This window comes from Petaurus breviceps, unplaced genomic scaffold, assembly GCF_028583685.1.
Source record: "Petaurus breviceps papuanus isolate PSGF00001 unplaced genomic scaffold, PetGlider_PUasm1.0 551, whole genome shotgun sequence".
Taxonomy (NCBI): Eukaryota; Metazoa; Chordata; class Mammalia; order Diprotodontia; family Petauridae; genus Petaurus; species Petaurus breviceps.
In genome coordinates, this window is record NW_027186372.1 from 8,375,144 (window position 1) to 8,393,127 (window position 17,984).

Consider the following 17,984-nt stretch of genomic DNA (forward strand, 5'->3'; position numbering starts at 1 on the left):
TGAGGCAGCAGAAATTAAGTGACATGTTCAGGGTCATACAGCTAGTCAGTATCTGAGGACAGATTTGAACTCAGATCTTTTTGACTCCAGGTCTCGTACTCTGTCTGCTGAACCACCTAGCTGCCAAAAAGCTCTTTGTAAATCTTAGAGCACTACGTAAATGTCAGCTATTATTATTACCAGCAATAATAATAACTATGGAGAGAATAGATTTGACTGGCATTATAGAGACAGAATGATAAGCCTTGGTGATGGGTCTAATGTGGGGGATAAAGCATCACAGAGGACAAGCTTAGGTGACTGGAAGAATGATGGAACCATTAGCAGAAATAGCGAGTCAGGAGAAGATGGTTTGGAGTGGAAAGACGGTAATCGGCTTTAGACATGTTGAGTTTGAGAAGCCAGTGGGGCATCCAGCTAGAGATTTTTGTAGGCTATGGGAAGAGTGGACCTGCTGCTGGGGGAGAGGAAGAGGAAGAGCCCACATTGAAATAATGTTGTAGGTTTGCAAAGCATTTTACCTCCGGCGTCTCTTTTGATTCTCCCCAAAACCCTGTAAGGTAGGCATGATTATCATCGTTCCCATTTTACAGGTAAAGAAATTGACAGAAATTGCCCAGAGGCAGAATTCAAATTCAGGCTTCTCCTGTGTCCAAATCCCACACTTTTTTTCACTATCGAGGGGTTAGGGTTGGTCTTAGAAAGAGATTTAAAAGTCTTCCATCTGGTGGTGATTGCTAAAGTTCGGGGAGTGGAAGCAAACAGAGAAAAAAGCCAAGAGTCTTAGGGCAGGAGGGTGGTGGGAATGCCTTTGCTTAGTGGGAGAAAAGGAAGAAAGTACACTACAGTTTAAATCTGTATGAGACACCTTTCAAAGACAAATTGCACTGTGTATGTTAGAGTTCTCCATCAGCTATAGAGATTTGGGAGTTAAGTCTGGATGGACCTCTGCTTCCCTGTGAAATTCTACTGACATCCCACCTCCTAGGCACAGCCTACATTGGGTTAGGCTGTTTTCTGTTCAGTTGGTCCCTTGGGATGGGCTCAGGCTCTGCTGGGGGAAAGAAACACCTCCTCAGGAGTACTTTAAAAAGCTCAATTTATCCTACATCCCCTGTCAATGTTACCTCCACCCCAATAGTAGCTCAGGTTTCATAAGCTGGAATTCGAGCTCTGTGATGCCTTATTTAGTGAGGCTGCCCTGTAGCCTTGGAACTGGGCTGCCTCTAAAATGAACAGAGAAGATGTGTTCTGCTCAGGTAATATGGATGAGATTTCACTGAGGTGAAGAGGAGGGCACTTGTTAATAAGGAGCCTTTTTTCTTCCTTTCTTTTTTTCCCTGCTTACTTGTGGTCTGTGAGTTTGAATTTCCCTTAAATTATGAAGGTATTCAGAGTAGTTAGGGCCTCAGGCCGAGCTGAGAGAGAAATAGAGAGAGAGAGGAGGGGAAGAGAGAGGAGAGGAGAGGATTCAGCTTCCTGTGACGTTTGGGTGCCTGTAACTATAATGCTGGTCATCAGTACTTTTCTTGAAATGTGGCTAAACCCTTCTTAGCCTGCCCCATTGTGTTCTTTCCAGTGTCTGGGCCCTGGACAGTATGATATTGCTGTTGCTTTAAAGACAGAGATATAGATATACTTTGGGATTTCTCCTCTCTGCTCTTTTGGATTCAGTGCCTTTCATCCCCTTCTTCCAAAAATACCATGCCCATCCCCCTGTGGGGACGTTAAGTTAGCAAAAAGTGATGTTGGTATCTTGCCTTTTGGGCTATCATGCCTTCCTACTCCTAGACAGAGTTGAAGCTTGGCAGCTAGACTCAGCTGGCAAGCTTGGTGAGTCCAGAAACTATAAAACCTGCCTTTGAAAGTTATATTGAGATTTGGGATGGGCTAAGTAGGGGTCTCTTAGCCTCAGGTTGGAAGGCATTCTTTAGTGAGGTTAGTTAACATTATAAATTACAGAGCCACAGGATGTGGAAAAAAGCAGTTTGGAATTTTTAGGTACACCCTGTAGGCTGACTTAACTTGGTGAGAACCAACCAAGGCATAGGGAAGAGGGGAGATTCTGATTAGGTCTTTGAGAGAGCTTCTCAGGGCTTCAGGATTTATAAAATGTTTCCCTTGAGGGAGCTGACCTGCATCTAATTCAGTCAGTTTATTCAATTCCCAAGAAATGCCCCTTATGAGGCAGACTCCTTTAATAGGATTCCCAGAATCATAGAATGGTAAAGCTGAAAATGAACTTGGGAATCCCATTTACTTGCTCCTCCTATCTTAACTTTAAAAATGAGACAGGGCGGATACCTGGCGCAGTGAATAGAGCACCAGCCCTGGAGTCAGGAGGACCTGAATTCACATTTGGCCTCAGACACTTAACACAAAAACTAGCTGAGTGACTTTGGGCAAGTCACTTGACCCCAATTTCCCTCCCCTCCCCAAAAAAGTAAGGAGACCAGCCCAGAGAGGTAAGGTCACTTGTCCAGGATTTAGTGGCAGAGCTGATACTCAGATTTTCCCACCCCAAGTCCCTTGTTCTTTCTACAACACAAGGCTTTCAATGTCCTATGTAATTCAGTTTCTGCATCTTCCCATGGTAGTTCAGGCTTTCCCTGTGTGTGAAAAGTGATTCACCTACAATGTTTGCTCCACATAAGGCCAACTGGATGATATTTGGTTGCTATGCTCAGCCCAGTGCTTGCATAGTAAGTACTTAATAAATGCCTCCTTTCTCCCTCCTTTTCTTCCCTATCTTCTTCCCTCCTTTCTTCTCCTTCTCTTTCCCTTCTCCTTCTTTTTCTTCCTCCCTTCCTCCTTCCTGTCTTCCTTTCCTCTCTCTCTCCCTCCTTTTTTCTCTTCTTTTTCTTTCCCCTTCTCCTTCTTTCCTGTTTCAACCCTCCAGGCGCCAAGAGCTCCGAGAGTTGCGTCTGCTCCAGAAGGAGGAGCATCGGAACCAGAGCCAGCTGACCAGCAAACATGAGCTGCAGCTGGACCAGATGCAGAGACGCTTTGAGCAAGAAATAAACGTGAGCGGGGAAAGGGTTCGCTGACTTAAGCTTTCCAGAAAAAGCCCAGCTGACAAAGTTGGTAGGACAGCCCAGGGCATGAAGCCGCATTTCCTGGACCACTGCAGGGGCCTGGAGAGCATTAACCTTTGGTCCGAAAAGAAGAGGTCACATTAGACCAAGTGTGACAGTCTACAGTGAGACATGGACAGTCTCTTCAAAAGTATTTTTACACCAGTGTTTCTCCAGCATGCATGCCATTCTTCTGTGTCCCATTCTCAGCTAATTCCTCCTCCTCCCCCTCTCTCCCCTCCTTTTTTGCCCCCTCCTCCCCCTCTCTCCCCTCCTTTTTTGCCCCTCCCCCTCCCCTTCCCCTTCTCTGTGTACATATATGTACACACACATATTTAATGAATGAATAACTAAAAGAAAAGCATTTATACTCAGAAATAATGGCTTATTTGATAAGGGTATGACTTTCCCCAGGGATATTTATATTTGAATAGGAAACTCTTGGCAAAAATTTTCTAGACTGAAAGGATCATGGGAATATAGATTTAAATCTGGCAGTCACCATAGAGGTCATCTAGGCCAACCCTGTAATTTTACAAATGAAGCAAAAGAGGCCCAGAGAGGTTGAGCTTAAGGTCAAAACAGGTTGTATAAGAAGCAAAGGTGGGATCTGACCCCAGTCCTCTGACTCCAGGTTTAAGGTTTTTTCTGCCACACCATGTAACCCACTGATGGGCAAAAATGGAGCTAGCAGTCTAGTGGCTGTTCCCATCAGGGGCATGACTGGAATGACCCCTCCTCCTGACTGTTAGTTCCAGTATGAGGATGCCGATTGTGCCTCCCATGGATACTTACCCTTCTTTGTGGGTTTAAGTTTGTATGAGGGAGTAAATAAAGGAAGCCTTGGCCTGCCACCCTGGAAACATTATTGACTTCTCTTTCAGTCTGTTCCCTTTCCTGCTGAAAATGGAAGCCAATACCAGTCCTCCCCTTTCCCCTTTTGGGGCTGACAAGGACCAAAGCCAGGAGGGGACTCAGGGACACAGCCCAGGAGAGCCCAGGGCCTGACCTTCTTTTCCCATCAGTGTTTCCTGAGGTGAAAACCAGTGCTTGAACCCAGGTCCAAGTCAGCATAGCTTAGAAGCTTCTTGCCTCTGGCTGTTGTAAAGTGGTCAGGAGAGTCTGGTAAACTCTGGGATTGCCCTTGTCTCCCTCTGCCCAGGCCAAGAAGAAATTCTATGACACAGAACTGGAGAACCTGGAGCGTCAGCAGAAGCAGCAGGTTGAGAGAATGGAGCAGGAGCACGCGCTCCGCCGGCGGGAGGAGGCGAAGAGGATCCGCACCGAGCAGGAGAGGGAGTACGCCAAGTTCCAGGAGCAGCTCAAGATGAAGAAGAAGGAGGTAGAGTGGGGGGCAGATTCTGCCCCGGGGCAGGCCGCTTGGCGTTCCTCAGATCGCTGACCTACCTGCTGGCCCCCCTGCCTCCTGCAGACATTCCACAAGTGCAGGGGGTGGAGATGGGACGCTCCTGGGGTTCTGAATGGTTTGGGGGTTTGTGATTTGAATGGGTTTTGAAGAGTAAATGGTTCTCAGTCTTAACTGTGGGGATAAGATGGGGAGTAATTGCTGGTCCAGAGGGGATATAGGTGATGGATAGAGTGTTGGGCCTGGAGTCAGGGGGATCTGAGTTAAAATCCAGGCTCAGATACTTCTTAGCTGTGTGACCCTGGGCAAGTCAGCTAACCTCGGTCTGCCTCAGTTTCTTCAGTTGTAAAAATGAGGATAACAGCAAGAGCAGCTACCTTTCAGGGTGTGGTGAGGATCAAATGAAATGATATTTATCAAAAGCACATAGGACAGTGGCTGGTACATAGTAGTCACTCTGTTAATGCCTATGCCTTTCCCCTTCCCTTCGATTCAGTGCCACACTGACCTCACCTTAGTTATCCTGCTGGGATGAAGACAAATGGGTCAGGATGATAGAGACTGTATGATACTTTATAGTGTAAAGAGTCCGGGATTGGGGCGGTGGTGAGGGGAGCACCGGCCCTGGAGTCAGGAGAACCTGAGTTCAAATTCGACCTCAGGTAGCTGTGTGACCTTGGGCAAGTCACTTAGCCCCTATTGCTCAGCCTTCTCTTGTCCAAAAACTAAAAAAAAAAAAAAAAAAGAGCCCTGGATTTGGAATTAAGAGGAGCTATATTCAAATCCTCCCCTCTGTGGGCAGCTAGGTGGTGCAGTGAATAGAGCACTAGCCCTGCAGTCAGGAGGACCTGAGTTCAAATCTGGCCTCAGACACTTAGCACTTAATAGCCGTGTGACCTTGGGCAAGTCACTTAACCCCTATTGCCCAAATCCCCCCTTTGTGACCTCTCTGGGCCTGTTTCCTCGTTTGTAAAATGAAGGGGTTGGCCCAGATGACTGTTTTAAGGTTCCTTCCAGCTTTCGATTTGTGGTCCCTGGGTCTGGAGCCAGATGGCTTTATGCAGGTCCCTGTCACACCCAATTTCAGAAGCTCCTGTTGTAAGGAATGGATGAGCAGCCAGGATTGATCCAGGGTGGCAGGTTATCCCTTCCAGTAAAGCAAGTTTTTCTCCAGCTTTTTTTCTCACCAGGGACCCTCTTGGGAATCCCTCTGACTCTGCCTTGCTCCACAAATCCCCAGCTTCTGCAACACCAAGGGTTGGAAACAGACTGGAGTGGTTACCTGCTATGGACATTCCTTCAACAGGGCAGAAAGTCAGCAAGAATAATACACTTAAAATAAAATAAAATTAAAATATAAAAGAAAATAAAAGTAGGTATCTTCTTAATGATACCTCTCTTCCAATTTCAGGTTAGGAATTCTTAACTTGAGATCTGTAGAGCCCTTGGATAGATTTCACAGGGTCTGGAAACTTGAATGAGAAAAACAAGTTACATCTTTTGTTCATTAACCTGTAGCTAAAGTTTAACACTTCCTTTGATTGTGAATGCAGGCAGAAAAACACTATTTGATTTTTTAAAATTTTATTTTATTTTTTACTTTTTGGAGTGGGGAAGGCAGAGCAATTGGGGTTAAGTGACTTGCCCAAGGTCACACGGCTATTAAGTGCTAAGTGTCTGAGGCCACATTTGAACTCAGACCCTCCCGACTCCAGGACTGGTGATCTATTCACTGAGCCACCTAGCCACCCCAACAAACAGTATTTGAAAAGAGGACCATAAACTTCACCGGACTGTTAAAGAGGTCTGTGACACAGAAGCCACACTTTAGGCACTGTTTGGTTTCATATTGTGGTGCCAAAGGTGCCAAAGATGCTAAAGTCTTGGATAAAGAAAGCTACCACTTTCTGAGAACCCAGATTGTCTGAGTAGGAGATAAGGCGACTTACAAGGTGGGGAGAGTAAACCCTCTTCCTTCCCTCCAGGATCAAAGGTGACTCCTGTGTTTGGCCTCCAGAGCCCTCGGCCGCTGGGCGCCTTATGCCGTCTTCTTTCTGTGGACTCTGACCCGGGCACTCAGGCCTCCTTTGTGCTCCTCACACGCTCTCCACTCCATTCTGCATTCCTGTGCCTTTTTGCATCTCCAGCTCGCTTGGCTTCCTTGGAGTCTCGGCTAACACCGCACCTTCTCCCCAAACCTACTCCCTGCCTGTGCCTTCATCCGTACCCATGTCGCTCACAGCTAGTTGTTCGCCTGTCGTTTCCCCGTTAGAGCGCGCGCTCCTTGAAGGCAGGGGCTGTTTTGGCCTTCCTTTACACCCTGCGCCTGGCACCGTAAATGCTTATCGATGTTTGCTGGCTGAACTTGGCGACACATGGCCACCAGCTATCGTAGTCTTCTCTGTCCGCCATCCTCTTCTTTCTTTTTTCTTTTTGGAGGGGGGCAGGCAGAGCATTTGGGGTTAAGTGACTTGCCCAAGGTCACACGGCTAGTCAGCGTTAAGTATCTGAGGCTGGATTTGAACTCATGTCCTCCTGACTCCAGGGCTGGTGCTCTCTTCACTGCAGCATCTAGCTGCCCCTCATCCTCTTCTTATAGATGAGGGTACTGACACCCAGAGTAGGGTAAAGAGTCTTCCTGAGATCACACTGACAGGAAATGGCAGAGTCAGGATTCGAACTGAGGCCCTTTGACTCCTGGTCCCTTTTCTTCCCCCATTCTACTATCCTGCGTCTAATACTCAGTGAAGTCTGTTGTTGGTATGAAGTGTTGACATTCCTGTTCTTGGCTTCAGAGTTTATTTACTTGTTGGCAGCTGACTTCCTTAGAGTTTGTTTGCTGATCCAAGTAATGTTTGATTTTGGTAAAGTGATCAGTAGGGCTTACCTTGACTTTTTGTTACCAAGGCCAGCTGCTGGTGCTTAAAGCCCCTTTCTCGTATGTTCATTGCCTCCCACCTATGGATAGTGAGGTAATTAATCTGAGATGGGACATATACAGCCATGGTATTTATAAAACGGGAGTAAGGAAGAAGAAAATCCTCACCAACCTCCAAACAGAAGAGGAAGTCTGCAACCTCCAGAGTTCTTCACTGGGAAAGAAAGATCAGGCCTGGAGCTGCTGAGCCATCGTCAGGGAGCTCTCCAGCTGGCTGGAGAGGAGCCTCAGAGAAGGCGTTTCCTTTAGGTCTTTCTCTTACATCCTGTAATCTCAGTGCCCTGCTGTTGTCAGTCCCGAGCCCGCATCCTGCTACAATCTGCCAACCCTGTACGTGGGGTTCCCCCCCCCATTTTGGTCCCTAGAACCTAGTAACATGGTATCTTGGGACAGGGAAAGAGTTAGGGTAGTTTATTTGTGTAGGGGGACTTGGTGCTTGGGTTTAGGGCCTTAAATTTAGATTTAAGGTATCAGGGGCAATTACTTTGGAATTTATTAGTGTAGATGCTGTTTTCCATTGTACTTGGTACTGGGATTAGGACCTTAAATTTAGACACACAGGTGGAACAGGACACATCCTTAGGAGTTGTGTTGGGAGACCATGGTCCTTTGTACTTGGCATTGGATTTAGGGCCTTACATTCAAATACACAGGTAGAATAGAGCAATTACATTGAGGTTTGTTTGTGTGAGGACACCATGCTCTACTGTATTTAGTGTTGAATTTATGGCCTTAGGTTTAAATAGACAGGTAGAGCAGGCACATAGCTTAGAGTTGAAGGTCTGGATTCAAATCCCACCTCCCATCCTGCCACTTACGTGACCTTGGCCAAGTCCTTTAACTTCCCTGGACTTCAGGTTTCCTCCAAGGCTCCTTCCAGCTCTAGCTCTGGGGGCCATGAATCATTGTTCTCCCCTCAGCAGTGGCTAGTGGAGCCTGGTAAGGAACAGACTTAGCTCATCTTCAAAAGACTTCATAGGTTCAGAGCTCTAGAGTCTGCCAAGTCTAATTTGTAAAAAGAAGGAACTGAGGTTCAGACTGACACATCCATGGTCATACAGGTTACAAGTGACAGAACTGGGATTCAAACCCAGGACCACTGGCACTAAAGTCAGTTCTTTTCCCCGCTGCCTCACATATTCCCTGAATTTCAGTTTCCTTGTATGAAAAATATATATATGTGTGTGGGTAGGGGGCAGGGGACACCAAGTGATCTCCAAATTTTTTTCATTTCTAAATCCTGTGATCCTACTAAGTGATCTCTAGAGTCATGCAGTATCAAGTAATATCACCTGTCACCCATGTGGATCCTTCCCTGATGCCACCATGCCCATACCCATACTAAAATTCTTTTCCTGGTTCCATTACTTCTGCCATTCATTCATACAGTCCCGTGCTCACAAGGCCTGAGCTTGGGCTGTCCCATGGCTATATTGTGCCTGGTGCCAAGGTGATGGGGGGCACCAAGGCAGGGAGAATCCTTAGGAAATAGCAGTAAGAATTAGGTGGGGTACAACCATTGCCAAGGCCAGTTGTTGGTGCTTAAATCTCCCTTTTAATGTGCTGACTGCTTCCCTTCTATGAATTGGTGGCTGGGGGGGAGCAGGGAATAGTGTCCGACTGCCAGCAGTGTTGGGCAAGGGTAGACAGAACCTGAGCAGTGAGAGGTGTTCCTATGGGCAATAACCCAGAAGAGGAGTTGGCACAATGTGACCTCTTGGGTTGTTGGGCACTGGTTTCCAGCAATGAGCAATGAATGTTGAGACAACCTGGGGATTTTGAAATTTGAAGGTGCTTTTTTCCATGTGTGTCTAATAACTCCACCAGTAGCCAGAGGGGCTTAAGGCAGCCCAGTTTGGCAGGGGCTCCTGAAGGATCAATGACTGAGCCCTACAGAACGTGGAAATACTGCCAAGTGTAGTTGAGCTGCAGGTGGTAGAGACAGCTCCCAGGGAACAGAGGGAGGCAAGAGAGGATGAAGGCTGCATTTAACATGGGCAGTGGTGTTTCGAGGAAACATTTATTTCTTACTGTACTCACACATGCCCATATGCACACACACAGCCCCTCAGGCCTTTCCTGCGGAATATTTTGCTTTGGTCTTTTCTATAAACATGCTGAAGGAGTGCTCAGGGGACACTGCCTTTTCTCTGGTCACCTGCAGTGACCTAGGAAGACCATGGTGCTCCTCTAACCCCTAAGGGTAAGAGAAGGCTTAGTAGGTAGGAAGGAAGGTAGCAGGCATTTATTAGGCACCTCCTGTGTACCAGAGCCTGTGCTAAGCCTCATGGCAGTCCCAGGAGCTATGGCCTGAAGGAGTTTGGAAGTATCTTGGTTGAGAGTAGGGTATAGAAGGGGAAGACTGTTGGATATAGACGAAGGCAGATGATGTCAGACATAGCACATGTAGGCCTGGTCTGCTTCAGTGACTTATTTGTTGCAAGGGAGGGTGCTGGTTTTTGGAAGTGACAACAGTATAAAAACACGCTCACAAAAGCATCAGTAAGACACACAAAACGAAGCAACAGCCGCCGGAGCAGAACAACCTTCCACAGAGCACAGATGTGAGCAGGGTGGTTAATGAATTCTGGACGTCACTCAGCAGGTGTCTGGTGGGAAGTAGACATGACTCCCTCCATTTTCGTGGTCTTTGGTGCCCACATTCTTCAAGCTTTCTAAGAAACTGGAGACGCTACTGGGAATGATCACCGAAAGACAGAAGACATCCTCCACACAGCTGCTAAAGTGATTCCTAAACACAGGACTGACTGTGTCCCTCTTTCACTCAGCAAGCTTGGGTGGTTCCCCATTTTTTCTTGGATAAAGCACAAAACCCTGTTTGTTATTTACATTTGTCAGGAATTTTTTTTTTTCTTTTTGGAGGGCAATTGGGGTTAAGTGACTTGCCCAAAGTCACTCGGCTAGTAAGTGTTAAGTGTCTGAGGCTGGATTTGAACTCAGGTCCTCCTGACTCCAGGGCTGGTGCTCTATTCACTGCACCATCTAGCTGCCCCTGTCATTTACATTTGTTCATAATCTGCCTCAGAACTTTTTCCCCAGGTTTATTATATGTTACTCCCAATTTGAGATAATTTGAGATTACTCTCAAATGAAATAATTTTTGTAAAAAGCACTTAGCACAGGGCCTGCCACGTTGTAGGTGCTGTTTAAATGTTTATTCCATCCCCCTTCCCCTTCTCCCCTAATGCACTCAGTGATACAGCTAAGAAGACCTTCTCATTGCCCTGAGCTCACACATGGCATTCCCTTTCCCCACCCCATGCCTGCGATGCCCTCCCTCCTCACCTCTGCTTCTTAGAATCTCCAGCTTCCTTTAAAACTGAGTTCGAGTGACATTTCCTCCTCAAGGCCTTTTTAGACCCCCAGCTACCAGAGCCACCCTGCAGAAATGATCTTTGTTTTTCATCTAGTTGGTATAGAGTCATGTGTGTCTGTGTTGGCATTTTTTTCTTTGATAGAATTTAAGTTTTTTAAAGGCAGGGACTGTTTCATTTTTGTTGCTGTATCTCCAGTATTTAGCACAGTGACTGGCCCCTTAATACTTGTTTTTTGAGTGACTGACCCAAACTTGCACTGTCCTACAAAACTGGTGACAATGGAGAGCCTTCACAAAGGGGCCAAGGAAAGGTGTTTGTGCATCTGGGCCAGTCTCCTGGTCATTCATTCCTTAGCAATAAACCCTCGAGTGAGGTGGTGTGATAATAGAAAGAATGCTGAGTCTGGAGTCAGGAAAGATCTGGCTTCACGTCCTGGTTCTTGTATTTACTGGCTGTGGGACCGCGAGCAAGTCCCTCCACTTCTCTGAACCAGATGATCAGGACTTGGTGGTTCTCGGCAAAGATGAGGCTTCCTCATCTTTGTGATGGGGATGATGATGTTTGCACTGTCCACCTCACAACAGAGCAGCAGCCGATCTGCTTTAATAAAAAGAGTTGCCGGGGCGGCTAGGTGGCGCAGTAAGTAAGAGCACCGGCCCCGGAGTCGGGAGGACCTGGGATCGGTTCCAGCCTCAGATACTTAACACCCACACAAAATAACTGGCCGTGTAACCCTGAGCAAGTTACTTAACTCCAATTGCTTTAAAGAAGAAGAAGAGTTGCTTTACCTGGAGCGGATTTTCTTAGGGAAGTGGACAGGATGCTTCAGCTTAGCTTCTCTTCCTGAAAGGTCATTGTTGTCTCTCCTGCAGGTGAAGAATGAGGTGGAGAAACTGCCTCGACAGCAGCGGAAAGAGAGCATGAAACAGAGGTTGGAGGAACACACCCAGCAAAAACAGATTCTGGTAAGTGGGGCCGACCTGCCCCAGGTCACAGCGTCGAGGTTCTGCAGGTCTCTGCTCGCAGGCCTTGGCGCCTGGCCATGCCGCAGCTTCCTGCTGGAGGCCCGAGCCCTGGCTAGTGGCGGCTCCCAGGGACTTGGGAGGAAAGAGTCTGCTCCAGACCTGCTGGCGGGCCAAAGGAAGAAAGGAAGGGAGGGAGGGAGGAAGGAACTTGGAGCAGGAATACGAGAGGAGTTTGACCAGGTTTGGTTAAGGAGGAGGAGCTTCTCCGTAAGCTCCTTGAGAAGGTGTGGGCTGCCCCTTCAGTCCCTTATTTTCTCCTATGAGGTGTTTGACTGGGCCAGATTATTGGAGGCCTAGAACTGTGTCTTATGAACCTTTATGTCCCCTGTGGATATCCAGCATAATGCCTTGTATGTAGCAGGTTCTCAGTCAGTATTGGTGAAGTGAATGACCAGTCTCAGACTTGGGTTAAGAGGGAGGAATATTCCTAGGCCTGTCCCATTCCAGGAAACCTGTGTGGTAAGAATTATCTCTTAGCTATACAATATCTCAGCTGTTTCATAGTGGACTCAGGGCAGCCGTCTTGTTGGAGTGCTGAAAATAGGGCCCCAAGCTCCCCTTGGAGTCTAGAAGTAGTTTTTAGCAAAAAGAAGAGGGCTTAGTGCTACAGTAAACTTGAGGAACCAAGTGTTCTAGGAGGTGAGACATACTGAATTCAATTTAGTTCAGCAAACATTTGCCTGGCACTGTGCTAAGAGCTAAAGATATGCAGAGACAAAATTAAAAATGATAGTGGCTGCCTTCAAGAAGCTTACATTCTAGTAAAACAATGGAAATGAGCTCATGAAAGATAAATTCATTAATGACAGAGCCCTAATGTTTTATTTAGGGGGTACTTTCCTAACCATTGAGGTTGATGCCAGAGAGAGCAGCCATGCTCCCCTACAGCCTGTCCCTCAGTGCCTAAATCAGAGACAGAATACTGGTCTGTTTGGACCGAGAGTGACCCAGTGTGTTGCCATTTCTAGGTAAGATGTTCAAGTTGATGACAAATGTACTTGGTCTCCTCTCACCCTTGCAGGACAAAGAGTTTGTCGCCAAACAGAAAGGAGATTTGGAGTTAGCTATGAAAATGATCACGGCTGAAAATAAACGGGAGATCTGTGACAAAGAGAGGGAATGCCTGAATAAGAAGCAAGAGCTTCTTCGAGGTGGGTAGAAAGGAGAGGTGTTTTGTTCAGGCCATATCTTGCATGCATAGGAAGTGGGCTTGAGACAAAAGAACCACCAAGTTCTGATCATCTATAATTCTTATTATTGTAAAGTATTAAAACCTAATCGAGATGAACTGCAGAAAAGTGAGTTTTGTCAGTGGCGAGGGAGTGATTATCGTGTACAGCACTCTGCCAGTCTGGCACTAAGGGGACATTCTGATGGAGCTGCTATTTTGATTATTAAGGGTTTATCAGATAGATCATATGTGTGTAAAGTGATATCCTTTACACATGGCTTCCAATTTTCATTGTATTAGGAAATAATAAAATGCAACACTTCAACTAGGTTGAATTTAATTATTAAACCTTCCTTTATTCAGAAAACCTCCAGGATCTTATAGCACCTCACAGACATCATTCTGAGCACCAACTATCCTTGTTTTGTAGACATAATGAAGCGCCAATTAATTGAGATTTCCCATGGATAAAGTGCTAGAGAGGCACTTTGATGGTCGGATTGTGGAGTTTAAAGGGCAAGAAAGGAAAAAGTGGCAGGTGTGAGGTTATCCCATCTCCTGCCCAGGGACTTATTAATATATGACAGTCTTAGGATCATTCATTCATTCATTACCCTATTCAATTTGCTCAGTTAATGACATAGAACTGTGTCCCATATCCATAGATTCATAGAAGTTTAGAGCTGGTAACTAACCTTAGAGATCATCTAGTCCAATTCCCTCTTTTTACAGAGGAGAAATCAAATGCCCCCAAAGGTTGAGTGATGTGTCTGAGATCACAGTGGTAGCAAGTGACAGAATTGCGTCTTTTGAGACAAAATCCAGTTGTCTTCTTCCTACCCCACTCTGTTGCCCAAGGAAACTGCTAGAAGACAGCAAAACCCTTCACATCTTTGAAGATCCAGCTTGGGCAGTCAGTCACTCAACAAACATTTATTTATTCCCCAATTTCATATATATATATTCTTTCTCAATTATATGTGAAAAAACTTTTAAAAATATTTGTTTTTTTTTTTTATTTTGAATTCCAAATTTTCTCTTTCCCTTCCTCCTCTCCCTCCTCCTTGAGAAGGCAGGCAATTTGATATTGACTATACAACTGCAGTCATGCAAAACATTTCCATGTTAGCCATGTTACAAAAGAAAATGCAGACATCCCCCCCACACATTAAAAAAAAAAATACCCAACAGCAAACCACAAGAGAAATAAAGTTTTTAAAAAAGTATACTTTGATCTGCATTCAGAGTCCACAAGTTCTTTCTCTGGAGGTGGATAGCATTTTTCATCATAAGCCCTTTAGAATTGTCTTGGCTCATTGGATTGCTGAGAAGAGCTAAGTCATTCACAGTTGATCATTGTACGTTACTGTTGTTACTACGTATGATGCTCTTCTTGTTCCGCCCACTTCACTTTGCATCAGTTCATGTAAGTCTCCCTAGGTTTTTCTGAAAGTATCCTGCTTGTCATTTCTTACAGCACAATAGTATTCCATCACAATCATATGCCACAACTTGTTCAGCCATTCTCCAGTTGAGGGACATCCCCTTAATTTCCAATTCCTTGCCATCACAAAAAGACCTTTTATAAATATTTTTGTACGTGTAAGTCCTTTTCTTCTTCTTTTTTTATCTCTTTGGGATACAGACCTAGCAGTGGTATTGCTGGCTTAAAGGGTATGTACAGTTTTATAACTCTTTGGGCATGATTCCAAATTGCTCTGCAGAATGGTTGGATCACTTCATAACTCTACCAGCAGTGCATTCAGGTCCCAATTTTCCAACATTTAGCATTTTCTTCTTTTGTCATGTTAGTTAATCTGATAGGTGTGAGGTAGTACCTCAGAGTTGTTTTAATTTACATTTCTCTAGATCATTTTTTCAGGTATCTATAGATAACAGATTTCTTCTTCTGAAAACTGCCTATTCATATCCTTTGACCATTTCTCAATTGTGGAATGACTTGTTTTCTTATAAACTTGACTGAGTTCTTTATATATTTGAGAAATGAGGCCTTTATCAGAGAAACTTGCTGTAAAATCCCCCCCTTTCCCACTTTCCTTCTAATGTTGGCTGCATTCATTTTGTTTAAACAAGCATTTACTAAAGCCTACTCTGTGTTAGCACTATACTAAGCACTGAAAATACAAAGCCAGAATGAAATTATAAATAAACAGTACAGCAAATATAGTTCTAAAGAAGTACTAAGTACTTGAGAACCTCTTTTTTTGTTAACCAGTGAATCAACAGACATTTGGTAAAATCTCAGACTTGGAAGAGGTCTTAGGAGTCTTCTAGACCAACCTGTACTAGTAATTATAAGCTCACATTTCTATAGCACTTTACTGTTTTTAGAGCACTTTTCAAATCTATCCTCAGACTTTTACTGGGTATGTGACACTGGGTAAGTCACTTACCCAGATACCTCTGGGTGCCTCAATTTTCTCATCTATAAAATAGGGATAATAATACCATCTCTTAGGACTGTTATGAAATAAAGTGAGAAGATGTGTAAAGCATCATATAACTACTAGCTATTACTCTTATTAGCCTGGCACATGATCAGCATTTAGGAAATGTTTACTGATTGACCTACTGACTGGTCAGATAACTCACAGTACTTACCTGACGTAGTGGTTGTGAAGTTCACATGTCATGGTGTATCATAAAGTGCTTTGACCCTCACAGCAGCCTTGTGAAGTAGGTGTTATCATTGTCTCCATTTTATCTAGATATCCATTATTATCTCTGAGGCAGACAGCGCTGACGTGACTCGCCCAGGGGTGGGATTTGAACTTGGGTCTCCCTGACTCCTAGGCATTTTCCACTGTGCCACCACCTGCTTCCTTCTCTGGCTGCAGAGGAGTCCTCTCTAGCATCCCTGTCAAGTTGTCATCCAGCCTCTGGTTGAAAACCTCCAGGGGAGCGTGGTGACGACTTTTTTTGTTTCAGTGGTCACAGAGGGGATGGAGGAGAATGAGCAGACCTGAAAGGCAGGGGGGTGGGGTGGAGGTAGACATCTCAGACTTGCCCTCAGCTCTTCACTGACTTTTGTCCTAATTGCTTTATCTCTTCTCCTCAGACCGGGAGGCCTCCCTCTGGGAGCTCGAAGAGCATCACTTACAAGAAAGACACCAGCTTGTCAAGCAGCAGCTGAAGGACCAGTATTTCCTCCAGAGGCACGAACTGCTCCGAAAGCACGAGAAGGTAGGAGAGCTTCCTCTTCAGGTGACTGAGAGAGGGGGCAGGAGGGCAGCCTCTGGATGACTGCCCCTCTGGAGCCCATGGATGTCAGACTCAGAGTCAGCAGAGAACTGGTTCAAACCCTAGCTCCATCCCCCCCTAATGCCTGTGTGACCACAGTGAAGGTGGGTCATAGTGATGGAAGTGATAAGGTCATCTTGCCCACTACCACCTTCATTTTACAGATGAGGAAACTAAGGCCTGGACAGGTTAAATGACTTGCTCAAGGTCACACAGTAGAGGGAGAATTTGAACCCAGATTCTTTGACTTCAAGACCACTACGCTTTCCACTGTGCCAACCCACCCACCAATTGTTAAGTTTCCTCTTCTGTAAAACGAGGAGGATAATGCCTGTAGTCTCAAATGAGATAGAATATACAGAATGTTCTATAAACCTTAAAGCACTATACCAAATATCAGCTATTATTAGGGAAGGGAAGGGGAGCAAGCATTTATTAAGCACCTGCTATGTGCCAGGCACTTTGCAGGTATCGTCTCATTTATGATTGTTGTTATCAAAGTGGGATGAAGGTGGCTCTGAGGGGGTCATAGGACAGTGTCCTGCTGCCAGTGCACCTCATGACCTCTAGCATGGTACAGCAGAAAGAGCGCTGGGTTTGGAGTTGGAGGACCTCGCTTCAGAGTCTTGCCCTGCCACTTCACACCTGTAAGGCACTGGGTAAACCACAGTTTGTTTGGGCCTCAGTTTTGTCAGCTATGAATGAGGGGCTTGGATTAGGTTACTTTGAAGTAGAGGCAACTCTTAAAGCTCTTAGCACCTGAAGGATTGAGTTGGGAGGGAAGGAAGAGAGGGAGGAAGGAAGGAAAGGAGGAAGAGAGGGAGAGAGGGAAGGAAGGATGTCTTTATTAAGCTCTTAATATATACAAAGCACAGTGATCCTATGGTCTGCTAAATGAAATGATTCCACATAATGGTCAGCTCTAAATCTGTGATCATATTATCCTGTTTTTTGAAAGAGAAGTAGAGGGTGGAGAGAAGACTCTGTAAGGAAACAAAAATGGCCTGATCCGGGGTCTATAGCGCCCTAACAGTCCCCCCATGTAACATCCTCCTCCTGAATACTGCTTTGGGCTTCAGCTGTTGCCTTGTTTTAGCAGGGCACAGTGGGAGGCCGTGGCTGTTGGCATTAGGGGGACACCCCACCCTTGGGCAGGTACCTGTAACGGTGGAATGTGTGGAGAACCTTTGCTTGAGGGGAACCTCTTGGTTAAGGGGCCTTAGTGGCATTTAAGCACATGGAGGATCATTTAAGGCACTTTCTGGCTCCAAAACAGGATTCTTAACCTTCTGTGTGTATTTCATGATCCCCTTTGGCATCTGGTGAAGCCTCTAGATCTCTTTTCAGAATTTTTTTTTAAAGCAACTGGGGTTAAGTAACTTGCTCAAGGTTACACGGCCAGTTATTTTGTGTGGGTGCCAAGTATCCGAGGCCAGAACCGATCCCAGGTCTCCCAACGCCAGGGCTGGTGCTCTTACTCACTGCGCCACCTGGCCGCCCCTCAAAATATTTTCAAATGCATAAAATTAGATACATAAGATGACAAAAATCAATTGTATTGGAATATAGGTATCAAAGAATGTATATATTTATAAACATTCACAGGCCCCAGGTTAAGAACCTCTTGAATGAGCTTTTAGACTAACATGGAGTACATTGGGAAGTATCGGAGTGGAGGATGTAAGCTTTAGTCCAGATTTCTCTCATAGCACTGCCTAGAGAAATGTCAAGGAGTACAATTGGCTGGAATAATGCCAAGTAATGAAATCCTCAGTTTTGACTGGGCCCTATCTTCGTTTGGACCCTCAGCA

At 45.5% G+C, this 17,984-nt stretch overlaps 1 protein-coding gene across 2 annotated transcripts in view; it reads left to right on the forward strand.

Moving 5' to 3' along the window:
- Positions 1-17,984, forward strand: part of STK10 (serine/threonine kinase 10) — a 132,669-nt gene that overhangs the window by 96,284 nt on the left and 18,401 nt on the right. For both annotated transcript variants that reach the window (XM_069102366.1, XM_069102367.1), the window contains exons 11-15: positions 2,900-3,023; positions 4,237-4,416; positions 11,589-11,681; positions 12,763-12,892; positions 15,992-16,116. In XM_069102366.1, coding sequence (XP_068958467.1) covers positions 2,900-3,023; positions 4,237-4,416; positions 11,589-11,681; positions 12,763-12,892; positions 15,992-16,116 — 652 coding nt within the window. The remainder of the gene's footprint in view (positions 1-2,899; positions 3,024-4,236; positions 4,417-11,588; positions 11,682-12,762; positions 12,893-15,991; positions 16,117-17,984) is intronic.